Raw genomic sequence first — 27,466 nt, 5'->3', positions numbered from 1 at the left:
AATTTGGCTACAAGACTAGGTTTTCATGAATCTCAAGCCATGACACCTTGATTTACAGTGGAATGGATAGGATAATAGGTAGAGAGCTAATACAGCTGTATATGTAACTTAGTTTAGAATATTTTGATTGTAATTTCTGTTCTGATAGTACTGGCAAAACTGACAATACTGAATTTCAGATATGTTAGAGAAAGCCAAGAATGCAAATCATTGGAGAACTGATGAGATTGTGTTCTCTTCAATCCTTTTACACAAATTTGAAAATGCCATCCTTAAACTACAACACATTTTTTCTTTATTAGCAATGAAATTTAATCCAGAATGATTCAGTTAATGGTCTTGCTGGTGGTCATGTTCAGACACTGATAAATTGCTCTGACCATGGAGGTATTAAAGGACAAACCTTGGGATGTGGCTTTTGGGCAGTGTAATCCATTAGACCAAGTAGCATAGGTGGTATACTTGAGCTTTTAACTTCAGTCCTTTCATTGAATGCTTTTTTCATTTTGCATGAGTTACCAGGATTAAAATATTTTAATTTTGTAACCTCAAGAATATGCAGCTGCAAGGTCTATCACTTGGCAAGGTTATTGCTTGAGCATTTTACAGTGAGACTGTGGTCCTTTTGCTTTCCACTGTGGAGTGCTTGGACATTGGTCAGGCAGCTGCTCTCCCAGAGCATGGAGAAGGCAGATTTGAAGAGCTGCTCTTCCTAAGAGCCTCTCTTGGTGCTCCAGGGGCTTTTCCTTACTCTTGGTATGCCAGAGCAAGGCTGTTTGTCACTGCCCATTCTTGACTGCTTCTCCATCCATCCCCAGGCCCACTGCTTGCAGGCACTACTCATGCAGATCTGCTGAGCCACGTGGGTTAAGTACAGAGGACTTGTCAGGCAGACTCTTCCCCCAGAGGTTGGGTTGGCAGCTGGTGCAGCACTGCCTGCCTGGGAGCTGAGCTGGGGGGAGGCTGAGCAGCGCTTGAGCACGGTGAGGAGGGGACGGGATGGGATGGGACAGGTAACCTCTGCAGGCACTGCTGGATGCACTCACCTTTCTACCTTCTCCTCTCATTTCTAGTCAGTAATTTCTTACAAGGCTGGTTATCTGTGCATAAGGCAGGCAAGGAAACATCAGTCACTAGTATGACCATGTTTCACTTGTATTTTCTTCAATATTCTATTGGAAGATTTCTGAGCCTGCTGTTCACGTGTCTTATACAAACATAGCGTAGCTAGGTTCAATGAATTTGAACTACAGGTGTCTTGCTCATTTGTTTGGAGTCTTTTCTCTATCACCCTCTTCAAAGTTTTTCCACCAGTAGCTGTGCAGCTGTGCTAATTGAACCTTGGATGTTTTGAGCCTTCACATCTCTGCACTGGTTCACATCAGGATATTGTCTTTACACATGCTGCAACCTTGCAAATGGTAATTTTCTGCAACCTCCCTTTGTAATGACTGTGCAATTACTCTAGGGATCTGCTGCTTAGATATTAATTTACTTGTGTTATCAAAATCCTTACTGCTTCATATTAGAGCTAATTGCAGTGCTTATTCCACTCTACAGATCTTAAAGACTTCATATGCAACTGGGTGCTAACATTACAAATTAGTAGTAGCATTCTGAGCGTTTTTGTGAATTTCTTTCTGCTTGTATTCAGCATGAAGGAAGTGAGGGCAGTTTTACCTGGGCAGACATGTATTAGCTCAACTCCCTCTATAGTCAACAGCAAGAAACAGGTTCTGCTGAGGATGATTCATCTCATCCTGAAGCAGGAACCTAAACCGGGTCAGTTGTGCTGTGTCCTGGCAGCTCCCTGTTTCTGCTGGGTGAGGGGAGTGTGGGCTGGGACAGGGTGGCTCTGTCAGGCCAGCAGCTGCCCTGCAGAACTCAGTGTTCAGGTGAGAGGACCCTGCTGTAGGCATCCTCCCAGAGCAGGGGTTGTGATGAAAGGAGCCTTCCTTTACACAGCCAGGGCACTGTTTGTCATTTTCTTTTTCAATTAAGTTTGAAAACTCAATCTTTCTTCCATAAATGAGACTTGCTAGGCATGGCAGGATCTGAGCCAGCCTCAAGGACACTTCATCTGCTCAAGATCTTGCCCAATTCTCACCTTTACCATTCCAGTATGGAGCAGAGTTGAAAGCCAGGCCCACTGAAGAGTTTGCTTTTGTAGCAAGCTGGTGCCCTGAGCTGGAGAGCAGCTCTGCTCACAAACCTGCCAGGGGCAGGGACAAATGCCAGCTTGGGGACCACCACCAAAACCCCATCTGTGCATTAGTTTCCATCTCAGTGCAGCAGCATGACAGCTTTGCTGCAAGCAGCAGAACCAGCTGGGCCTCTACTTGCTCTGCTCAGACCAAGCAAGCAGCAGCCACAAAGCATGGCTGGAGGCTGCCTGCACCTCTGAGCCCTCCCCCAGACAGCCCAGAGCATTCATATAAACCCTCTGTGCCCCTCACTCTTGTCTGTCAGTGCACAGTTCCTGTAATCTCTTTATTATGCAGTCTGGAATAAACCAGGGATGTCTCTTGCTGATCTCCTGTCCTACAGATGATGCTGTTGAACATTTTACTGTTCGGTTTTACAATAACTTTTATAGCACTCCGTTAAATAGATGTGGTGTCAGACAGATGTGATCTTACACAGCATATTTTCAATTTTCCTCTTTGACCTGAAGTTTACAGAGCAAACAGACCTTTAACACAGTACTAAAGAGAAGTCTGGCCCTGCTGTCCTCCAGCTGCCTGGCTAATTGGTTGTGACCTGAGTGCACAGGGCACTGCTCTGCTACTGAACAGAAAGATGATCCCCACCTCTTCCAAAGCTTAAAATTTAAAACAGGCTCCATTTGACCCAGTCAGAACTCAGGAGGGAAGTACTAGTAAAATTACAGTAATTCTAACTGATAATGATTCAGATCCCTTGAAGAGCCACAGTCAAAATCATACACTTTTTTTTTTCTTTTAACTGTAGATATAAATCTTCATGTGTTGAAAGATCATTTTTAAAAAGAATGATCTGGATCTTATATAATCAGCTTGCCCTGATTTTCAAGAACACTCATGTTTTTGCTCAAGCAAGTAAAGTAATTTAATAAATGCTTTAGAATCCTTTTCCTTATGTGGGAGGGCATCTTAAACTTAGATTTTTTTTTTCTTATTTCTTATGGCATTTTTAATGAAGTATTAATATATGCAGAATGTCCCACCAACCCTCCTTCCATAGCTCTCTTTTACAAACAATATTTGTAATGTATACCATAGCTTGTCTTTTTAAATAGAAACAGATTGCTGAACAGGTTTCATGTCCTTTATTAGACTGGAAGATACTGAATTTAGGGCATTATTTAGTCTAATCCTTTCAAGAGGATGTTTTGTGTATTACATAAACAAGGTTTCTTACATCTTCTTAAACATCAGCAATGCAACTATAAATTACATCTTTTTATGTGACAACAGCTGTGATCTCTTCTGTGCTGGAGACTTGACAATACTGCTTTCACCCAGGATGCCATTTATTTTTCCATTACTACTTGTACACTGCTGTTTTTACAGTGTCCTCTACAGGAGCAAGCCCACCTTTTCTTTAAGACAAGATTTTAATGGTAAAATGGTGCATCTGAATTGAGTTCAGTACTGCCAGCATAGTTTCCAGGAGCTCGTTTGAGCTAGGATCAGTGAAGTTTATGCAAAAGTCATCAGAAAAATCTGTATTTCATTGTTTACATTGCTACTAAACTCCTGTATCTCCCAAAACCAGGTACAGTCATGTAGGCATCTTGGCAACTTCAGTGTCAGGTGTTGTTACCCAGCTGAGCAGGTGTGGGGGTTTGGCCCCAGCCAGAGGCAGGAGAGCCAGCCTGGGCTGAGCCTTGGCTGCATGCAGCAGCACCACCCATCTCTCTCTTTGCTGGAAGCAGCTTCCTGCACTGTCTGTGTTTCTGTACATCAGAGTCCCAAAATCCCACCCTTACGACATGGTAACTGTCCTCAGACAAACAACATTCCCATGCCAAGTGTACTTCAGGAATCACATCTGCTTTAGGGCCATTGGTGCTTTTCAGTTACCTCCATCAGCTCATTCCTCCCTTGCACTCTGAAGCACCCTCACTGATATTCTCTGGGCTCCAAAGATCCATTTTCCCTGGATCCATGGTTTCTGCCATTTTACTACCTGTGCCCTTTGTTACTGGGAATGCTGTTCCCAGTGGGATGGACAGGCTTCCCAGTCTGTCACCATCGTGTTGTTACCATGGGCAGCACCATAGAGGAGAGTTCCCTGAGCTGCTCAGAGCTCGACCATCACTGCGAGCTGTTTCATGGTCACCAGGTGACCGTGGCTGCCTCTTGGCTCCCAGCCTGCAGCAGCTGCTGCAACTTTTCATCCTCTCACTCCGTGTGAGCCCCCTCCAGCTGCTTTCTTTCACCAGCCCACATGGGATGCTGACTGCTGCTCAGCCGTGATGAGCAGGTGAAGCAGGTAGTTCTCCGGGATGGGTCTGTTCCTGAGGTGCCCATGTCCTCTGGTACCACCAGGTGTTTCCCCTTATCTTGTTCATTCTCTTGTTCATGCAGTTCCTCTCAGTTGTTGTCCCAGTTACAGTGTTACGGGGGAGAAGTGGTACTTGCATAATAACCTTCTCAAGTTAAAGGCTGTCAAGTTGAGGGAGCCTGAACCATGGTGTTTACCACACCTTTGTCCCCTATTTGGTCATTAGAAAAACTCTTACTGTCTGAGAAGAACCAAGCTTTTGTTTTATGTGTTTCAGGTCAAGTTATTGTTTATGAATTGCATTTTAATATTCAGCTTCAGAGTGTTTAAATACTTCTATTGGAGATGCAAACTTGGGACCTTGGAAAGTAGGGACTGCATTTATATTATAGAAAAAGCTGTATTTCCATTGTTTTATGGAACACTATATAAGGTCCATTTTAGAAAAAATGCCTAAGAATTCACCTTTTATTACTGATGAAGTAGTCTCTTTAAAACTGTCTGGGCAAAGCCACAGTAAAACAGCAAGCACAGCAGAGGAAAGCTGACAAAAGATCAGCTTCTCAGGTGGTCTCTGCTGGAAAGGAAAGGGGTCTGGGCAGTTCTGAGGCCACAGAACAATTGGCCGAGTTCCTTTTAGCTGTTTTTTTGAGTTGTAATAGGACAGCAGCTGCCACTGATGGAGTTGGTTTTGCCAGATGAAACAGATTCTTTGGAGTCGGGAGAGAAAAAACCCAAGATAAAAGCTGCTGGAAGGTGTGACAGCAAGACTCCAATACTGGTGTTTGGCACTTAGTGTAGCCTAAATCTCATTCCCTCTTTGATCTGATCGGAGTAACAGTCTGGCTAAGGATTATCAAGGGCTCAGACTGAATGGTTTTGGGTTCTGCTTTTAGGGCAAAGCTTCTCCCTTTCATCTGAAGGGCTCTGGTTATCTCTGTCATCTTTTTCAAGGGCTCTTTTAAAGCAAGCACATAAAGTCAGAAAGGGATAGAGTGTTACCATCTGGCTTATGGCTCCAACCCACAACTTCACCAAGAGACATCAAGAGCTTTCGACGTTAAGCAGGTCAATATTTTTTTTTTTCTATTTTCAGCTTTTGGTGACTTCTAGGAACTATTTGGGCCCAACAAACTTTAGGGAGTGTATGGTGGAAAAGACAGGGACACTAGTGAGTGGGAGATTCAGCTACTGTTACAGTAAGAAAACTATCACAGAAGTTTCTCCACTGCCTTTTTTAATACCAGGGACTATCCTTTTAAAAGGTAACATCTAGAATGTTTAATTATTACTGCAGACCAGGGTACTTGAGTGCTGACCTGAGTGGAAATGTGAGATTCATCTGACCACAGTGAAGCATTTTCTTCACCTTGATGGGATCACTGAGCCTCCCCTGCCTCATTGCAGTCTGCTTATCACATGCTCTGCCTCTCATTGCCAGAAGCAGTGTTTATCTAAAAAGCACACTCACTTGCTGCCCCTTTCTCCCAGACTTTTTATAATCCTGGGCTTCAAAACTTACGTGCAGATGTGTCTGACCTCTCTGCAGTCCAGCATGCAGATGGCCTTTGCTGGGAGGTGAGGTGCACCCAAAGCACTTGCTTGCTGCAGGATGTAGTTTTTTGGTTGTTGCTGCTTTCCCTGAAGATGCTGTGCTGTTCCCCAGAGACCATCAGGAAAAGCAGGCTGAAGGTTTTCAGGGAGCTGACCAGGTGCAAAAAGTCAGCTTTATTTTGGCTAGAAAAAATAAGTATCATTTCCCTGCCTTCTTGACTGTCTCAGGAATAATTTTTATCCTGCTGTTTGTTGATGTGGAAAAAATGCCAAGTGACTCTTCAGAGTGTGCTGGTACCTGGTGTGGACCACTCAGCTGTAACTCACTGGGAAGTTATCGAAATTGAAGAGCTCTTAATGTGCATCCCTGCCAATATGAGAGATTTTTTTTTTCCTCAGTCACTTTATTCTTCTGGAATATTTCAGCTCTCTCCAGTAATCCAGTCCATCCTCCTCTTGCATCACCTCAGTCCCAGACAATATGCTCTGGGTTTCAGTAAAAGGGAGCTTGAAGTCCACCTGCCCTCCTGGGGGGGATCAGAACTGTGCTGGATGGTGGTGCCACCTCATGGCTGGGCTGGGTCATTGCCATCCCGTGCTCAGCAGCTGCACATTCCACTCACCAGACTCCAGTAGCAACTTGAGTAAAGATCAGTGCCGGGCTCTGAGGGGGATGAGCAGTGCTGGCAGGACTGGGTGCAGCCCCAGAACCACCACATGGGTCTGGGCTGTCACTGGCTTCTTGGAAGCTAAAGCTCAGACTTGCCTCTACAGCAAACCCAGTACAAGTTTCTGGGCTCAGGAACATCTCCCCCTTGTTAATAAATGAACTCTGGTAGAGATTCCCAGCAGCACTCTGGCACGGGTGGGTTTTAGTTTTTGTTTGGATGGTCAGAGCCCTTGCTTTAGTGACAGGCAACAAGCTGTATTATGACCCTGTGTCCTCCTACCATGTCCTAATTCAGGTCTGCTAGGCTCTTAAGTACCTTCCCAGAAAACCAGTTCAATTAGAAGCCATATTTAAGTATGACAAAACTATCTCGACCCAATTAATGAAGTACAAAAAAAATGAACAAAGCAGGACTTATGAAGGTGTTGTTTTATAGATATGTTGTAAATATGTGAACACATATGCTATGGCTGTGCTGTCATTCAACGACAATAGTATTTACTACAATTGTTGGATAAAGGTGGCCCTGCACTGTAAAGGAAGCTACATTGCATAGAGACAAGTAACATAGTGACAGTTGTCCCTTTTAGGCTTTGAGTTGCCTGTACCTGTGTAACTCACTCAAGAAAGACTCCAGCTATGTGAAACACCCTACAACGTGTAAGAGAGCCCACGGCAGAGGCACAAACAAGCACGTTGACTTCTGTGGGTTAGCCCTGCATTCCCCCAAAGGCAGTGGCAGTCCAGGAAATCACCCTAAGGCATCTCAGCTCTTCCACCCCTGCCCCAGTTTTCATTCTATAGGTTGTACTCCTGGTGTCTGCAGCAGCTGGAGTCTCTCCTTTCTGTTTCTAAAGGTTACAGCACAGCACTGTGCCTGAGTCTGTGCGTCAGCGCTGTCATTTCAAGCCATCTGCAACGTGCTGCTGATGGTTGGTTAAATGTTAACTTGTTCGCTCCTCAAAACATGCAAGAAGGGAGAGAAAGATCATGAAACAAATATGAAGAGCTTTGTAAGGTGTTTCTTTCCCACTTCCTTCCAGAGACACATAAGATTATCTGAAGAAAATTCTGTAGTAGGGAAGAAGTCAATGAATTTAAGCTGAAGATCCTGAATGTACAGTACCTATATGCTAATTGCTTTAGCTACTTCTCTTTTTCCTTTTTTTTTTATTTTTAAGCGGTGCACTGGAGGCGTATGTTCAATCAGTAAGAACAAGAGAGGGGAAGGAGTTTGCACCAGTTTATCCCATAATGGTTCAGCTGCTGCAGAAAGCAATGTCAACCCTTCCATGAACAGATCTGGACAACTCACTCAAAATGGGGAACAGACATTAACACAGGCATGGGTCTTTGGTGCCACAGAAATTCTTATGTTTCATGTAAATTATTCCCAAATGCATAAGCTTTAGAGTGAAATGCATTTACCTACTTCATTTGTGAAATGTCTTCTTGCTTTATGTTCTCATTATAAGAACTTATTTATAAACAAGTATTAAAAAGGAAAGTGTACATTTTTAAGTGCTATAATTCTACACCTAATAAAACCAAATAATTCTTCAGCACACCTTTTGAATTTAGAAAGGGTATAAAATTAGTGTAATTGCTGAGTATCTCCAATAAGGCAGTAGCTCTTTTCCTGCAAGTTTAAACAGCTGAATACATTTTAGCCTTATTCTGAAAAAAAAAGTACCTTTTAATTGCTAGACTCATAAGTTTCTATCTAAAAACCATTAATTTTAACACATGAAAAAATATTTACAAATAACAAATGATTCTCTCCTGCGCTGCTGTTCACTTGGAAATAATTTATATTGATTTCAACTCTCTTTTTGCTTAAACTGTAATAAAGAACATTGATTATCCAATCCTGACTTCAGTATTTGAACTTCTTCAGCAGCTTCCGAACCGCAAAACATCAGAATATACTTTGGATAGGTTCACATAAAGACTTCCATGCAGGACATGCTCTTTGCTGCAGGGCTGACTTATTAATCTTCTTCATTTTATAAAACACGCAATGCCAAATTTTAATGAATTTATTTGAAATAATATACAAGAATATAGTGTGCAAAAATCTTAGGGGCAACATCATGTAGACATGTGTCACAAACTGAAATTTACAGTTGTGATTCTTAAAAAAAAAAAAAATAAACCAAAAACCAGCTGTTTAGTACGTAAAAAGCCATGATTGTAAAAGTTTACAGCAGAAGCAATTGTAATTCTAATGCAGCCGCTCTACTTTCAGACAGTTGGGAGGGAAAAAAAAGTAAAGTGCAAGTGTTGCACGTATAGTTAAGTGCAAAGTTTGCCCCCACCATAAAGATGTCTTATGGCAAAATAAAATATTGTAGAATATGTGGCAAAGACAAAACACAGACTTAAAAACTAGGATGGTGATGATATCAACAGCACCATTTTTCTGGAGATAATGCTACTTACTTGTTTCATCCTGTCCTGGGCCATTGTTTCCACTGGAAATAACAGCTCTCCCTAGTGCCAGCTGGTGCAAAAATATCTCACTTGTGGATAGAAATCTTATACGTGGCAACGCAAGCAGCAGCTCCCATGCTACCTTACACTATGCTCTCCATTTACCACATGTCCCAGTAACTTATTGGCATCTGAGCAGGCTGGGAAGCTAGAGGCTGATAATACATTTTGACATTTCAGAAAATCCCAGGCCCCAGAATCGTAATTAATAATATGGTTGTGCAATACGTATTAATCAGCAATAAGAATCAATGTATATAAACAGCTGTTACATATTTCAAAATTCCCCTTTTTGTACATTTTCTTTTAAAAATAAACATTTATACACATCTCCTTCGCCTCTTTCTAAAGTACTTTAGCACCACAGGTTATCCATTTTCAAGCCTATATTACCGGACACATATATGAAGTTTGGAAGAAAAGTAAGGCAATTTGGTTTAAAATGTTGATAGTTTTAGCTTACTTAATGTTCTATTGTAAAAAGCAAATCTCCACTCATATTAGATCATTTCTGACTTGATGGTGCCACTATTTTATGGTCACACAAAGTCACAACAAATAGTAAGACCTCAATCTTCCATCTTCTTGTCATCAAGCAACAGCCATTTTGTAAATACAGAGTTAACAGGAAACTTCTGGTTTAATGCTGCTGTGAGCCCTAAGAAAAGAGAAGAGAAAATCTGGTTAGTGGTTACCAAGCAAAGGGGAAATAGACACTATCTTATATCTAGCAAACACTTGTTTTGAAAGCCACGAGAACTTGAAATCATTGGGCAGTTATTCATCAGAAAGCCCAAACAGCTGAAGTTACCCTCTGATCATCCAGAGACCATCAACACTTGTTTGACACAGCCTAGAGCCTACCATCTACTACACGATAAGGTAATCAAGCTACAAACAAATTTCTCAGTTGACTGAAATACAACAATTAAAAATAGGTTATTTCTTGCTGTAACACTGAGTTAACAGATCTTCCAGATAGTGTTATCTTGGCCTGAAGACCCTACGGACACTGAAAATCCTCCTACAAGGTAGGGTGAAACACCATCCTTACCAAAGCCAACCCAACACAACTCCTCTCAGTTACACACAAACACCTACACTGAGTTCCTTGAAGTCACTGGCACAACATGAAGTGAACTTGATCTCACCATCCATGCTCAAGACTGCAGTAGTGTAACACCAGAACAAATAAATACTATTATTTTGAATAAACCCACATGGAAATTTAACAGAAGGCATCACTGTTTAAAATAGAATACAGTGAACAAGAAAAGAGCATGTTCCCAGCAGCTGGGATTTGGTGAAATCTGCAGCAAAGGACAGAATTCAGCAACACTTGTATATACTCTTGGAGTTAGCTCCATTTACACATGATAGGAAAGAGTCAATTGAGGATGAAATCTTAAACCTGCAAAGTCCACAACATGCTTGATGCTTCTACCCAGGAATAAAATGGCTGATGAAAGGATCTGGCATTCTGTGCACCTCAGTGGATCTTTGCTCCCAACCTACTCTTCTTAGCTGAACATAAAGATTGGCAGAATCTCCTTTTTCTGATGGTCTCTTTTCACTTGAAAGCTCCTGTCTTACCTAACACATTTACCACCTACTAATACACTGCTGTATACTCTTAAATAGATGGCCTTCTACAAACTGGAGGATAATTTATTTCCCTACAGAAGAAGCATTTTGTTATATTTATTTTACAACAAAACCAAAAGTAATAAAAGAAAGGGATTAATGAAAAAAAAATTGCTCTCTCAGTAACTTTAAATATGCAGATATAAATTATTAGCAAAAAAGAGAAAATGGTTAAAAGCTTTTACTGAAATAAAAGGAGACTGACAATCACAAAGGAGAAGGATTTTGTGAAAGTCTGAAGTGTTTCTGAGGGAAATGGACAGATGTAATGAGGTACAGCTACATAAACTCAGTAACATCAAACTAAAGATCCCATGCTCCTCCTCTGCATTTCACCAGCACAGCCTCTTTCAGTCCCACAGAATTCATGGAAATCTCAAAAACTCAGATGCAAACCCTCTTTGGATCAGTCTCCTGCCAGCTGTCCAAAAGCAGGTTACACAACACAGAGGAGTAAAACAAAGGTTCGAAATACCAAGAAAGAAGTAGACAGCAGAATTTATCCTGAAAAAACCCCACTGTAGCTACCATATGAACTCATTTAACTGCATAATGGTAAAAGACTGCTTCACAAACATACGGAATTTGTTCGTTTTCGTTTCCAACAGTCAGGATTCAGGCGTTTCTGTTCTTCTGCCAAGGCCTTGGCTTCTAGTGTATACATCCTTCTTTCTTCATTTTTCATTTTCTTCCACCTGTCACCGAGTATCACACTTATGGCTCTGCAAGATAAACGTTTACAGTATGGTCAGGAGAAGGTGTTAAGAAATATCCTGATTTTCTGCTGTCTTGGCACTTGAAAAAGACTGAAGTTACGTCTTTGTGGACAATAACACACACACACACACACACACACACACACAAGAAGTAAACTTTAACTTAAAAAATAATTTTAAACATTCATGTTTCTGATTATCTTCCAATACTTTCTTTACCAGTTAAACATCTGGGACTTCTGTGTACGCAGAGCCATGGGTCAATGCACATTCTAACATTTTAAAGGGTGTACACATTTGAATACACAGCAACGTCATAAACCAGAAAAATAGGGTTGTTTTTAAAAAAACAAAACAAAACAAATCCACCACCAAATGGTGACTCTCATTTGTTTTGTTCTGCTTTTGTACTAGAAGATCCTATAACAGATTTGCTGAAAATATGTTCTCTAATAATTAGGGCAATGATCTGAATACGACCTTAGCCAAACAAATACTTGATTAACTGCAATCATGTCTATTTAAGAGATGTGTGTAGCTTCCTCCACCTTTAATCCATGCTGGGGAGAACATGAGTGGGCAGAACACACTGGGAAGTTCCTGTTCTATGCAAAAGAAACCATTTGTTCTAACACACCCATCATCATCTCCAGAAGCTGAATTGCTTTTCCTGCTCCTTATAAACGTGATGTCTTTTGGACAATATTTCCCCATATTAGCATGCCATATTGCTTAACTGCACTCCCAAATGTTGCATCAATATTCCATTAAAGCTTTAACCCCATCCTTTAGTTCAATGAGAACCTCTAAACAACAGCAACAATTACTGCAGTACCAAGTGGGTATGCTTTACCTTCATATTACAGAGATGAAAGCTCAAGGACCTGCTTTCAGAAAAACCCATATAGAACTCTGTACTTTCCTTTATCATATAAGAAGTTCCTTGCTGGCAGCAAAGCTATTAATAGACTTTCTAACAGAATGAAGAAGAGGAGAGTGTCAATTAACTGTTTCCTCAGAAATTTCTGCACCACATCAAGAAATTGGATTTTAATCCTTCAAGACTTCAGTACCACTGAGGCTCTCACAAGCTGATGAGCACCCAGAGAGCACAGCAAAACCACCACTGGGGCTGCTGTTAAGCCTGGGCTGTCACATACTCTGTTGACTCCTTAGAGCAAACTCCTGAAGTTGCAACAAGATCCCATCGACATCAAAGCAACTTTTGTAGCCTCTTTGGCAATGGAATTTCTAATTTTCTATCCAAGCGAAGAACAAGTCTCTTTGATCTGTCATCAGAATTAAATACACTCCAGATTACCTAGCTGATTTTTCTTGTTTTGGCAGTACCCAGAAGCAAATCAACAGCACCAGAAATGTGTCTGGGTTTGGTCACCAGTTTGTACTGGGTCACTCTTACCCTCAGGAAGGAACACTGTGACCCAGAGAGAATGATTTGCAGAAAATGCCATTGCATTTTCAAATAAAAATGTCCTATGAAATATTCGAATACAAATACACACACACACACACACACATATATATATTTTATAACTCCAGAAAAAAAAAACTGCACTGAAGCATTGAAAGTGAGTACAGATCAGCATGTTTTAAAATGCCTGAAAAATCTAATGCAGAGAAAAAAATACTCCATTTCACCATGGAAATACCTCTACGAGCAAATCACTAAGACAGACGAGAGACGTGTACAGAGAAATTTCCTGACACAACAGAGACCTAATTCTCCTGACCAGAAATGAGTAAGAAAAAAAATGACCCTTCTGCATCACTGCTTTAGGTGCCCTTCACCTCATCAGAATGTGGCAGTGCTCCATACCCTGCCTTTGTCCTCTTAAAATGCTGGTAAGATCCCTGACAACATTTTAGCAATAAACTAATGTGCAGGATGCAATATCTTACACTGCAGTTGGTTCAAAATAATTGTCAAACAGTAGTTGAGAATGCCTCAAGTTTACTCAGAAATTATGTTCCTTCATCTTTAGCACATACATTACTCAAATTATTCAAGTATTTCTAACCCCACAATCAAGTCCAATTATAGTCACAGCAAGAACACCTAGAAAAAAACAAGTGCTACCCTAAAACCAGTTTTCAAATAGTCTTACAGTCCACAGTATTTTCAAGTATTATGTGAATGTTGACTTGCCTTCTGAATGTTTAGAGCTCACCTGAGCTACTCTGTCTCAGAACAGAGCTGTTAACTTACAACGACTAAAGTTCTGTCCTAACATGCATAAGAAAAATAATGTAACTGTAGCAAACTTAAGAACTCCAGTGTACAGAAGTGGGTACTACATGTAAACAATGTAAGATCTGAAAATGACACATACTTACATTTAAAAAAACACAACAGTTAAATTAATAAAACCCCCAGCAACACTTAAGCAACAGTAGCTGAATGCCTATAAAATCAATTATTACTATGGTTTCTTCTATACTGTATTTTGCAAATGCCAAGAAACAGCATCCAAATGCACTGACTTCCAAATGGGAAAGTAAGCAGTGCACTCTGAATCTTTTTGGTAACTGTCATCTCATCTCTGCAAGATATAGTTGTTTACAGAAATATTCTATTTATTTTCACACCCATCCAGCTGAGCTCTAGTTCCCTGCATCAATTTGAAATCAGCATCTTAAATTAAATACATAACCATCATAAACTTTGCTAGCTGGCATTCTGTTTGATTTCTCACTGGTGCAATGAATTTGCAGGCAGCAGATCTGCTTCACTGAAATTACTATAAACACTACAGAACATCATGGCCAGGACACACAAGACTGGCTGGGATTTAAGGATGGGTTACCTGTATGGTTAAGATTTTATTTCTCAACACCAGTTACAGCCTCATCACTAAAACATGAGGAAATAGCAAAAATCCTCTCTAATGTCTGCTACCTTTAGTTTTTACCAGATTTAACACTAGGATTTTTATGTGAGAGTGCTATTTTTACAGTAGCAGTTTTCATAATGTTAGACTCATACAAAATGTGGTTAAAATCCAGTGTACATTCATGTGTTTTAGTTTATATTTACATGTGCACAACTAGAACAAAATATGAAATTATGGGCATCTTTATAAAAAGTGTCTAGACAAGAATATACATAGATAGAAGGTAAAAGCAAAAGAACAAACCAACGAAGAACAAACCTTTCCCCAAACACATATTCATGTGACTTTTCCTGCAAGTTTCAGCAGATTGTTCCATGTCTAAGACAGGCAAACTTTGGCCATGTACTGTTTGGATTAAGATCGTTCAGAAATCCTAACAATCAGAACTCTTCTGTATCCTACTTAATACGATACACAGACTGCTAGTAAATTCACTGAATAATCTGCAGTATTATGTCAGTTATTAACTAGAAGAGCTAGAAAATCCCTTTTTCTATTACAAAGCATGAGCAGAAAGCCTGGTACTTTTTTCTTCTCATGAACACTCATCATTGTAAAAAAAAGACAGTTGTGTGTTTGTGACTCTGCTGTGTACATATGTTGCTTTACCCAAATGCTTTTGGAGAGGGTAGGTTTGCAAAAAAATAGCTTGTGTCAAATTTATTGACTATTGTTAATAGTTAAAGCCTGTCCATAACTTAAGCTTTGTACCAGTGTCTTTCACAGCTTATTTTTAAAGCAATATACGCATTTTATTTCAAATGCAAGATTTAGTCTCCTTAAATTTAAAGGTGAAACACAGATATTCTGCTAGCTTACCATTAATTACAAAGCTACAATGTTCTATCATTACCTGTTGTCTTTCCCTGGATACATCTGAGTATATTCAACTCTGTATTTTTTGGCAAAAAGCATGAAGGCATTCATTGGTCTTTTGCACTTGTTTGGAGAAGTGGCACTCACAGTACTTGCAGTCCCTGAGCTGTGGCTTTTGCCAGCTTTGCTGTACAAAGAACTGGAGGAAAGATGTGATGATGCAGTAGACACACAGTTTTTACTACTGCATTCTGATCTCTCAGCATCTTGATTGTTTGATCCTCCACTAGAGAGAGAGGCGCGGCGCTGGCGAGCCATGCTGCTTAGCACATACACTGCAGAGGAATCCATGGGTGTAAAATCATAACTGCAAGAAAAAGTTGTATCATAAAATGAGCAAGTAATTTTCATGCAAAATCCATAAATAGCTGTTCACTCTTCATCTCTACTACATTTCTAGTATTCTGGTCTCTTTTGCTTGACATGATCAATTGTGCTTGACGCAGATGTCAGTGGGAAAAAACCACAACAAAACCCCAGCAGATGAGTAAATTGTTTTTTCAGTGTCATGGTGGACTGCAGCTTTGCAAGGTCCACTGTGTGCTATCAACTCCCCAGCTGTGTATTAATAAATTATACACTGTCTTCAAATTTCATCCTCCTTTGAAATAAGTTTCTTTCTTTCTGCTTCTGTCCTTAGCACAAATAAAATCTGGTGAGTGAATGATAAGTATGAAAGGGACAACCGATGTGGGAAGAACGAGGACTAAGTTCACTTGTTAATATGTACTAATTGTACCTATAAATTTTTTAATTAATTGTATTTTATACACTACTGTATAAATAATTTCTCCAGGCAGTTAATTACTGTATTATTTTACAGAAAAGCCTAGAACTGAGACTAAAATATTGTTTGAAGTCCCATGATGTCACATACTGTTAAGATTCAAAACTGACAAACGTCTGCCCTCTAGTGACAAAAATGTGGGATTCCTCCGTATTTCCCGGTATTTCAAAAGTAAGATGTTTCCATACAGTTTAGAACCCCAAACCCGAGAAATTTCTGTAATTTTTGTTGACCAACAACTACAATTAAAGTCTAAAAACTACAGAAAAAGTTTAATTTCACAGACTGTTATCTCCAGGTGTGTGCAGATCAGTCCAAGAACCACAGGCTATACTGTCTTTAGCATGCTACATGGGCAAAACACTTGTAAAGGTGCTACTTGTAAAACACTTGTATAGGTGCTGTTTGAGCTTGGTACCTAAAGCACTAAGTTATCACCACAAAATAAACATAAAATGTAATACTAGGGCTCTGTTCTCGCACTGCTCAATGTGGCTACAGTTGCATGATTTATTGCAAAAATAAGGGCTTTGAAAGAGCTTTTCTGCTGACAATGCTGTAGAACTACTAGAAAGGAAACACTGCCGTTGGTACTCCAGCTCCCATCTGCAAAGGCAGCCCCTTTCTGTGGAACCAAAAGCAAGGATGAAGCCTGAAGGGTGGTCCCCAAAATCTCTTAGAAAAGTGAAAAGCAATGAAGAAGGGATAATGCTGACAACCTCGCAGGCCAGCTCACAAGATAAGGAGAAAGGACCTCTCTGTTCTACCAACAATCCAGTACCCTTCCTACTTCTTATCTCTTTCCCATAATATAGCAATAGGAATTTGTTTTTTAATTCTTCTGGCCTGTTAACTACATGCTGCATGCTCCTTTCTCAGTGAATTTCTCTCTTCTGCTGAGAGACAAGAAATTTGAAGTGTCCAGGCAATACTCAGCTGGGTTGCAGGATGAATAAGGAGCCACAAATTCAGTTTCTTCAGTGAGATGTAAATATAATGATTTGAATACCTCTCTACATGTAAACTCAGAACAGGAGTTAGAAAGAAGAAAAAAACCCAGACAGCAAATGACTGAAGACAACCAGTTTGAACTCACTCTTTATCCCCGACTGAAATAATAGAACTCCTAAGGCTTGAACTGCAGAGAGCATTTAAATTTTTTTTTTATTTTTATTGTAAGAAAACAAGAAGCAACTGGACTACAATCCAGTGCTAAAAAGGAGCTAGTATAATAGAAGATGGATTCCACAAAACACAGAAATATCAAAAGAGTATGGGAAAACTTATGAGTAACACTATTTCCTTAGAAACTCAGAATAATTTATGTTGGAGCAGACCTCTGAAGGTCATCTGGTTGAACCTCTTCCTCAAAGCAAGGCAAACCTCCAAGTTACGCAAACTTTAAAGTTAGGTAAGTCTGATATATTAGAAAAGAATCACAAAAAGCAGAACACGCAAAAAAGAGAGCTAATTATGGAATTACTGCATTCTAAAGCCATAGCACATGCATTAATTATGAAGAAACTACTCAGGTAATTCAGACACATAGCTGCACATGAAGCACAAGTTAATAGCTGGCAGACTACTATTATGGGAAAACTGCACTACATTTTCAAACATAACTTACTTTACCTGAAGAATTTAGACAGATAATACGTATTTTTTTTACTGCTTTACCTAATCTGGGGCTGAAAAGTTCTATTATTCTGAGGTACTATTTTGCAGTTTAGCAGAGCACATCATTACAGAGCTTTCCTAGTATTCATTCTTAATTTTCACCTCTCATCTTGTATTACCAAAAGTATTCTTTGTTCTATGTCGTACTTTGAATTCCTGTAGACTTAGGTGCCTACTCATTAAATACAAAAACCACTGAGGCCACTTTATCCAAAATTTACCTTTTAAATGTATCAAAAACACCTGAATCATCAAAGTTAATGGCATCAGGGTGTCCAGGAGGTAGACACAGATCTCCAAGATGCATTTCACAGCATGGAATGCCATGCTGTACCACAGTCAAGCTTGGATAAAAAGATGACCAACCTGAAGTGGTAAAGAGTTAAATTAGACAAACGGCCAGACAATCTCTCTAGTTCTTACCTGGACCAGTCCTGTATCTCTAAATTACATCACTTTATAAAATTTTATAAAAAATGTCCTGATGTTGTTTCTGTCACCCAAAGGAAAATCAGAAACACTTACTCAGGGAATTCTTATTGCAAATAGTTCATTTCTATCTCAAGTAAAATCTCATTCTAGCAAAAAAGTAGTAAGAACCTGGAAAGTTTTATAAACACAAGTTCTATGATTAGCAAGTGAGAAAAGCCTCCCTTACCTGCAGCTCTTCTCTCTCCCCCCAGATTTGTTTTCCTTGAGCTCCATTTATATACTTGACTAAATCTTTCCTTATGAAATACACAGCTTTTCTGTAGCTTCATAATTTTGTCTGGATTTCTTTACAAATATAATAAATTGATTCTATAGCACTGCTTTTATCTATTTCTTCAGCAACATGGCCCACCAATAAAATCTGCAAACACTTTCTAACAATATTTAATATACAATAAAGCATACTTGCAGTATTTCATACCTTTATTTTTAACATAAAAAGGATGATCAAGTCTGCATTCTACTGTAAGCAAGCCATCTTCCACTGTGCCAGGATCAAAAGTCAACTTCAGCACTGACTCACCAAAGGAAATGCTTTCTTCATGAGAAATCAACTTCAAACCATCAGAACCATAGCCCTGTGAATATACATACAGTTCAAGACTTCTCACTCCCAAGAAACACTGATAGCTCTGTATACTGTAGGTGTGTATATTCATCACCTTATGCTAATGCTAGCACATTCTAAGTGCTCGTTAGAATAATAAAGAAGATACAGCAACCAAAACATACCTGAATTATAGCAAGATATATAAAATAGTACAGTGATCAGCTCTGGGAAAGTTTAGTATAGATCTGTCTTCCTCAGGCAGTAATTAAAGGCATGGGGATAATGTAAGAAATTAACTGCTACAAGTATTGAAATTACTTTATTAGAACTAACAGCTACCTTGTAAGGACTCACTTGGAGATTCTCCTCTTTTCCACAGCTTTCAGATCTTGCAAAATCTTCAACATCCTGCCATTCTTTGTTGCGTCCTTTATGAAAGCACAAGCGAGAGCCTAACAGAATTTCCCAATTAAAAAACAAAGATATTAGTTACATTAAAAAAGTCTGTGTTAAAAAAACCAAAAAATCCCAAACACCCCCCCCCCCCAAAAAAAAAAACCCCGACAAACAAATACTTACTTCATGATAAATGTTATTTTACCTTTTAGAAAACAATGCCAAACAGTTGAGGGCCAGGAATGGCACCATCCTAAATCATCATCATCTGAAAGTGATGACATGCAGAAAATGCCAGATTCTGATTCACTATTTGCCTATCAAAAAAAACAGAATAGTGTTGACATTTTACTGCAGAAGATCTTAGAGCTGGTCATGTTGTCTTTAGATACAATCTCTGACTTGAACGGTGTCATTGTTTTGCCTATAATACCAACAGGAATGTAACGGGAAGGCAAAGATTCAAGCAATGCAGCCAATTTCTTCTTCAAGATTCATCTGTGCTGCTGTGGAGTATCTTATTGTTAGGTATGAGCTACCAATTCTTGATCTTCCACAGAACCATGCAAAGTGTATTTTACTCTGCTGTCGAATTACTGGAAAGCTGTAGAGCTAAAGCACTAAGAAAACCTCAATGTCTAACAGACAGCTTCAGACACAAATTAATACACAGGAAAGGGAGAAGCAGGACTGACAGTTTTTGTGCCTCTAAAAGGAGATAGTTCCACATTGCCTTTTCAAGACAGCAAACAAGGTAATAAAATTTTTAAAGCTTGCTATGGAAGGAACTACAAGAGAAGCAGAGCTTTCACAGAATATGATCTCTTCAGAAAAATGTGGGCTCTATGATGCAGCCCTACAAGCCTACTGTGTTTGGTAAAAAGTAAAGTAACAGAAAATCTACCATAAATAGAAATGGTATTGAAACTATACAGATTATTTTTAAAACTAATTACTCTTTTCAAAAAGCTTAACCCATTACTCATGCAGCTGTATTTATTTAAAAATGTTTCAAAAGAACACACCCTTTCATGTCTGACTGGTGTTTCATCCAAATCATTCTTGGAGAAGTTAGGATCATTCTTTGAGGATCCTGGTGGAGGACGTGCATAGGAATGTAAACTTTTGCTTGTAGCTATTATGTGAACAGGAGATGATCTACAATAGAAAAATTTATTTTAAAATATCTCAGATTAAAACAACACAAGACCTAGCTGCCATTACTCTACAGTGTTTTTATTTAATAAATATTTCTGTTTGCTTGAACTGAATACCAAATTAACTTCCCACGCACCAATATTCAAATGGGATGATTAAAGGGTGCAAGCTCAGGGAGTATTTAGCATAACTCCTGCATAGCTTCCATAAACCACTCAAACGACACAACTACATCCACATCAGCATCTCTTTCTCACAATGATGAAGTTTTAACAAGTATATTGAAGTGAATATACCATTCTTAAGAGTACATATAGACATGGCTCTATAGTAAGGATTAAATCCCAACTGCATTACTGTTAACTGTACTCATTTAACTTTCTTACTATAACCTAGGATCAAAGCCATACAATAAAAGGTGAAGCACAGAAGTTTCTAAAACTCCATGCTGCTTCTCACAAGTCTTACGGAATTCACAGATGATAGATTTGAAACAGTAGTAAAAAAACAACATTGGATGAGATTTCCAATAAGCTCTTGCTGCACTAGTTAAGTATGAAGAGTTCAGAGTATCAAATTCATCTTAATTTCTCACCTGCTGCTTCATGAGGTAAGTGCCTGTAATTGCTAAGCCTTCTGTAGTTAGGCAATATCCTTATACCACCCTACCTCATTTGTGGATAGCAACAGGCTCTGAAACGAGTCCTGTGCAATCATCCACAGGAAAATAAAGTCACTATATAAAAAGATCAAAAACAGGGCTCCAGTTGAAAGTCAGAGGGCGTGAAGAGTAAAGGAAATTTTTCTGAAGACATAATATTACACTCTTAAAAAGTTTGAAATTAAAATGAATGTCAGTACCTGTTATAGAAAGAGCACTGCATCAAAGGACTCTGAGGACTTGTGGCTATATTTGCTAATTCTGTCAACCAGTTCACCCCATTCTCACAAGAATAAGCACTTTCTGAATTGCTGATTGAGGTATGTTGGTTCCATGATGGCCTTGAACATTCCTGATGTGAAACATCGGCACCAAGCTGAAAAAGTGCAGGTGGGGTAGAATCTGTCTGCACAGCCTGTAGTTCAGGAAGATCATCTATGAACAAACACACAAATTTCCATAATTATACCCACATATAAATTCTCACTGACACTAAATCTTGAAAAAAAAAAATTAAAAAGTAATTGATTTTATTTTCTCATATCACAATTACCAACAATTCACAAACCCTATTCATAATGCTGACAATATGGCCACAGAAATAATCACATCTGTAGTCTCTTATACAGTCATACAAGCAACTTAAGAAAAACATTAAGTAACTAGGTAAACATATTTCTGGTTCAAAGTTTTTACTAGACTGACATGTATACACAGAACTGTAATGCTGAATTATGCAATATTAGCAACATACATCACTAAAATACTAAAACATTAAACAAAAGGTAATTAAAATAATCTGTCCTAGCAGATGTGACACTAAAAATTACCAGCACTAGGGCTGTAGAAGGGAAAAGCAGGGAACTAGAACTAAAAAACTCTGAAGTAATGAAAGCTGGGTATACAGCCTGGCAGAGTGAATTTTTATCAATAATCTACACATTGCACTGTCACACAGAATAGCAGAAGAGAGCCCAGCTTGTTAACAAAAGCCTGTTACATGCTCTCATGTAACTAGAGTATTGCTAATCTTTATCACTCCGTTACTTCAATTAAATGTGTTAATATTTCATTCACTGCATCAATACTTCCTGATGTATACACTATTTTTCTCCAATATTCAACAATTTACATTAAATATTTCTCTAGTTCAGAATCTGTATTTGCAGCTGTTCTAAAGCAGCACAGCTTCACTTTAGGAGGAGCTCTTGAGCTTTCTGTGTTATTCTTATGCAAAAAAAAAAAAATCTCTGCTATAGATTACAAACAGGAACTTGTAGCTCTAAGTTCAGAAATACATTTAAGTCAACAGGCGTGTCATAACTAGAAATAGTTACAGGGAAATGTGAATGCAAAATAAGACTTTCAGATATCACAGTTCAGTATCACATTCCCTCCCCTACTTAAGTTAAAAATCAGTAATCACATTCAGTCATCTTCCAGTAATTCCACTACAGGAAAACTGCAACAAACTTCAGAATCTGGTTTCTTCTGAAAAGCTACGTCACGTTATTTACCAAGTTCCATGTGTTCATCACAGGAAGCGTATCCAGGAGAAGAGGGAAGGTTCTCATTACACTTCAGCAACTCCAGTGACTCATTCATCCCCGAAGTTCTTTTGTCCATTACCAGAAGAAGCTTCTGAACTGCATTAGGCATTTGATTTGTCTTCACTTCCCACACCATGTTAGGATGCTCCAAAGTATCTGACTTTAAAGAGACAGAGGTTAAAAAACTGCAAGCACAATCTATTTTCAATTTCATCTGACAAGCTACTTCATATTACCAGTATCCTAAACTCTCCATAATCTGTTGAGAATCACAGCATAATTTAGCTTGAAAGGGACCTCTAGAGGTACAATCCCCACAGAAAGGAGTCAACACTGAAGTCAGATGAGGCTGCTTGGGGCCCTGGCCACTTGAGTTTCTAGTATCTTGAAGAAGGGAGATTTCCAGACGCTTCTCAGGAAGCTGTTCCAGTGACCATTCCGGCTCCACAATCCTCCTCAAGGCTTAAGTTAGGCTGCCCAGCCTGCAGTTTCTCCACATCCTCCTCCTTAAAAGCAGATATGACATGTTCTCTGCCACCAAATCCACGTTCTTTTGGAGACCAGTCTTACAAGGACACTGGCCAGCTCCCACTGATGCATCGCATCCCATCTCACCTACTTGTGCATGGCCCGTCCACTGAACTGGCCTCCCCCTGACTTGCTCCTCCTCCATCAGAGACAAAGTACCACCTCAGTCCATCAGAAGTGTGTTGCTGGGCCTAGGGACTGGAGGAACCTGGATACAGCCCGTGCAAATAACAACCAAAGCAAAGATGATGTCATCCTCAGCGTGTTGACATTAGGTCTCCTACATCATTTTGCATCAGGCTCATATTTTTCTCCTATCACCCTGGCACATCCATAGAAGCCTCTTTCACTGCCCTTCACATCTGTTCCTGTCCCTAGCTACACTCTCAAACACATCTGACATAACATCCTTAACTGTGTTGTAAATGGAAAGAAAAAGAAAACTTTACTTAGTGGATTTCACTGCAGCTTCCTTTCCCTAAATCCCAGTACTATAAAGCTTACACCAAAAGAAATACATTAAATCATCCTCAGCAGTCAGAGAACTGCAATTATTCTACACAACCACTGCCTCAAAAAGCTGGAAGACAAGGTTATCCAGCCTTCAGTAATTTGGTTACCTACTGTTTTTTTTTCAGATGATGATGAATTACAGCTACCATAGCATGATTACCTTGTACTTTAATGAAGTGTCATCAGAAAAGTAATCATGAGTCTCTCACAGAAGAGCAGAAAATACAGCTTAGTAAGAAAGAAAATCTGAAGAGTATATCATGTGCATACCCACTAAGTAAGCTATGCTGCACCACAATAGAGAAACACAAACAGTGGCTAAAAACAATCTCATTTTTCCATACAAAACAGTAAGTCTATGTCCTATGAGCTCCCGTAGTTTAACAAAAAAGGCACTGAGTAACAATTACAAAAACAATCCAGCTTTCTTTTAATAAACAGTTAAAAGGTATTGCCTATATATAGCTGACATTAACAGTATTCTGTTTTTACACATTCTATGAATTTGTGTCATTATTTTGCAGCTTGTCTTGTACAGAATACAGTTCAGACATAAACCTGATTTACATACTGGTCCTAGAAGAGGCCTGACCTAAGTTTTTGGTTTTTTTTTTACTGGAAAAATTCTAACTTCCTCATCTCATAACCTTTCAAATACATGCAAAACTTACATGAACTTGCATTCCAAACATACAAAGATACTGGATTCTACTCATATGACACTACTACAAAAGCCTCAACAGCCAAGTTCTGTTTTAAGGAGATAGGGAGGGTAAGAAAGAATGTACAATCAAAGAAAATATCAATTGGCATGTGTGCTTCATCTCTAAGAATCATCTGAAATACAAATCATTCCTTTGTCACCCATGAGGGACAGTAAAATTACAGAACACCCAAAGAGCAGAAAGCTCAGTAATTTCTACACAGAATAATCACCCCTCACTAGTAGAGGTCAGGACCTTGATGTTTATCTCCAAGTAATCAACTCTGAAGGACACTCCTTGTTTTTCTAGCTTGTCTATGTCCTTCCTTTCCCTCCTTCTGCCTTGTTATTCTCTCTTCCTTTCCCATTTTCTTGCCAACTTGCTTTGTAAATGTTACCTTCTCCTTCCTCCCTTTCAAAGTACTTGTCCTGACATACCGACACACTGAAGGTCAAAGATAAGGTAGATACAACACACTAGTCTAACAAGAAAGATAGTAGTTTGAGAAATTAATTGTGCTTCCAAATCACAAGAATTTCTCTAGACCATAGCCACTCATGTACAAAAGCCAAAAAATCCTAAAAAAGTGGATTAAAAAGGAAAACAAAGAAGTGCTCAACTTTCCTCTTCATTTTATTGATTCTATTTGATTAAAGTCTGGTTGGGACATCGTGTACTTCTCTTGCCGTCAGCCATTTGACATTTTGGAACATTAGGGGAAAAGGTCATTAATTGGCTTGTAAATTTTTATTTAAACCAACTGAATCTTCAAATCTTGTTGCAACAGATGTTTTCTAGAAGTATGTGTCATAGGACTACAGTCACTGCCACTTGCTTTAGAAGTAAATAGATCTATGAATTTGTGCTTTAAAGTAAGCAAATTTGTCATGCTAAAGCAAATGGCAACAAAGAGCTACCTAATTAAACTGTGCCTGTTTTTGAGGGACGAAAATAAATTTGGGACAAAAGCAAATAAAGACTGTGGCTGAGAAGGGGTCCAGCAGGAACTGGGCACCATCCACCCAGTCCTGGGTGGGAGTTCTGCCCGCGGTTCCCCTGCTGCCTTCCCCCAGCCCCAGCCCAGCGCCCCGACCGCAGCGCCGGCCTGGATGGAAGGAGCCTAACCCGAGAGCAGCTCCTCCAAGCAAAACAAAACAAAACAAAACACACCGCACTGGCACGACGGGATCTACACCCGGGACCTTCGCTGGCACGGCTACTCTGATCACGGACGTGATTCACCGTGTTCTGGCAGCTTTCAGCGCTACACAGGCCGGCCCTCCCGGCTGTCCCGAGGGGGCCGGGGAAGCACTGCCCCCCTTCCCCTCCTCTGGCTGGCAAACACACACATGGCTCCCACGGGCGGTATTTACAGCAGAATTAATGGCGCATCACGCAGCAGCACGGGACCCCGGGGCACAGACGCGGGAAGGAAGCCCCGCACCCCCTGGGCGCCTCTCCCCTCTCCCCTCCCTCCCCAGCTGGGCTGAAGTCGCCCACGGGAGCGCGCACGCCCCCGCGCGGCGCGATCCCGACACCCCCATCCCCCACCCCCGTCATGTGACTCCCGCCTGGCCGCGGCCCTTGTTTATACACGGCTGCCGGCAGCGCGCATGCGCGCAAGGCCCCATTCATTCACAACTGCGTAACAGCCCGGCCCGGGGGTGAATGGGGGGGGGGGGGAGGCGGTGGGGGCGCCCCTCCCGCCCCAGGCACCGCCGTTACCCCCGGGCGGAGCCGCCCCCCGTGCCAGCGCGGGACTCACCCCGCTCCAACTGCCCCCTGACACCCCCCCCCCGCAAACAGCCGCTGTCCCGCGGCGAGCAGAGCGCCCTCGCCCTGACAGACCGGGTCAGGCGGGCGCACCCCGGGGAAAAAAAAGAAGGGGGACACCCGCTCGGCTTCGCCTGTTTGGGCAGCCCGGCGCCGCAGCTGAAAGAGCCCCCGGGGGGGCCGGCGCCCCTGCGCATTCCAGCCCGGCCGTGCGGGAGGGTGGCGGCTCCGCCGAGCGGGTGAGAAAATGAGCCCGGTAAACAATGTCCGGGCTCCCACCGCCCCCGAAAGCCAGGACCCAACAGCCTCCTCGGCTCGCCTTGCGGCTGCTGCCGCTCCCCTCCGGCCCCTCAGACCCCACTCGTCTCCCGCCGGGGCCTCGCAGTCCCGCAAAAGCTGCAGCTCCAAACTTTGTAGCACTTACCAAACCCGTCGCCATTACCAAATTCCCCTCGGCTCCCCCCCCTCCTCGTCCCCACCGCAGAGTCACGCCCAGGCCTGGCGGGACTCGGTCGCCGAGTGGTCGCAGGCGACGTTGCTCAAGTAACAGCCGCTTTCTATTGGCTGCCTGACCTGCCGATCAGGAATGCTCCCGGGGGGCGGACATGTTTTGACTCTCCTGCGCAGCGGATTGCACCGCGCCGCCTATCAATCACCCCCGGACAGCGTCCCGATTGGCCGATGCCTCTGCCGGCTCGCCGGCGGCATTCTGGGAGCTGTAGTCTTCGCCGCCGGCGCCGCCTGCCAACTTGGACGCGATAAGACGACAGCCCCCAGGATGCCCCGCGCGGCGTTCGGCTGGTAGTAAACAACAGTCACAGGGACACGTGTACCGCGCCGCAGGCCCGCACGGACCGGGGACTCCGGACGGGGCCTGCGGGTCCGTCCGCCGGCCAGGACTCTCCCCCCCCGCCTCTCCCCGCCGGCCCGGGCCCCGCTCCGCGGCACACCCGAGGGCGCTGCCTGACCTGGTGCTGCCGCGGGGAGGGAGGAGTCGCGGAGCAGCGGCCTCCCCAGCCTCCTCCTGCGGCGGCCGGGTCCCTTCTGTTCCCCGCAGCTCTGCCGGACCGGGCCCGAGATGGCGGCGGTTCACGGGCACGGCGTGGAAAGAGTGGCCGGGCCCCGGGTTGGTGCCGGCCTGTGAGGATCCCCGTGTGCCCGGCTCCTTCCCTGATTTACCACCATTAATTAGCGCGTCGAAGCGCTGTTACGAAACCGGCCCTGGCCTCGTTTCGCCAAATAAAGGCCGCGTCGTGCGGAGGTTAAGGGAAGTTGCTAAAGGTCAGGGAGTGAGTCAGCAGCTCTGCTTGGCCTCGCTCCGGCC

At 41.5% G+C, this 27,466-nt stretch overlaps 2 protein-coding genes across 11 annotated transcripts in view; one reads left to right on the top strand and one right to left on the bottom strand.

Annotated features, from left to right (window-relative positions):
- Nucleotides 1–9,162, top strand: part of COG5 (component of oligomeric golgi complex 5) — a 170,029-nt gene extending 160,867 nt beyond the window's left edge. The window contains exon 22 of one of the 2 annotated variants that reach the window (XM_030452100.1): nucleotides 7,894–9,162. In XM_030452100.1, the coding sequence (XP_030307960.1) occupies nucleotides 7,894–8,008 (115 nt within the window). In that variant the 3' untranslated portion in view covers nucleotides 8,009–9,162. The remainder of the gene's footprint in view (nucleotides 1–7,893) is intronic. The other variant, XM_030452106.1, reaches the window with a different exon arrangement.
- HBP1 (HMG-box transcription factor 1) lies at nucleotides 8,734–27,184 on the bottom strand. Of its 9 annotated transcripts, none has more exons than XM_030452179.1 (11): nucleotides 27,111–27,184; nucleotides 22,592–22,784; nucleotides 21,275–21,509; nucleotides 20,281–20,413; nucleotides 19,461–19,572; nucleotides 19,199–19,311; nucleotides 18,731–18,887; nucleotides 18,039–18,183; nucleotides 15,331–15,660; nucleotides 11,430–11,571; nucleotides 8,734–9,863 (listed from the first exon to the last, which is right to left on the bottom strand). In XM_030452179.1, exons 2-11 carry the CDS (start codon nucleotides 22,758–22,760, stop codon nucleotides 9,846–9,848), a joined length of 1,554 nt encoding a protein of 517 aa, XP_030308039.1. In that variant the 5' UTR covers nucleotides 22,761–22,784; nucleotides 27,111–27,184; the 3' UTR covers nucleotides 8,734–9,845. The 9 variants fall into 9 exon arrangements, with proteins under 9 accessions (XP_030308039.1, XP_030308048.1, XP_030307979.1 ...); XM_030452188.1 differs by having other exon boundaries at nucleotides 22,592–22,780; nucleotides 27,111–27,175; XM_030452119.1 differs by lacking the exon at nucleotides 27,111–27,184 and adding an exon at nucleotides 26,567–26,646.
- Nucleotides 27,185–27,466: the final 282 nt, after the last annotated feature.

The sequence above is a fragment of the Calypte anna genome, chromosome 1 (assembly GCF_003957555.1).
Source record: "Calypte anna isolate BGI_N300 chromosome 1, bCalAnn1_v1.p, whole genome shotgun sequence".
Taxonomy (NCBI): domain Eukaryota; kingdom Metazoa; phylum Chordata; class Aves; order Apodiformes; family Trochilidae; genus Calypte; species Calypte anna.
The sequence above is the reverse complement of the archived record's forward strand: the minus strand, read 5'-3'. Positions and strand labels throughout refer to the sequence as shown.

Bases quoted from the DNA above. Each gene is read 5' to 3' on its own strand.
- HBP1 (XM_030452119.1), bottom strand. The intron at 18,888-19,198 runs GTAGCTGTTAGT...GTATATTCACAG, and splicing joins TCCAAGTGAGTCCTTACAAG to GGCTATGGTTCTGATGGTTT. The intron at 11,572-15,330 runs GTAATGATAGAA...TTTATCTTGCAG, and splicing joins TATCCAGGGAAAGACAACAG to AGCCATAAGTGTGATACTCG.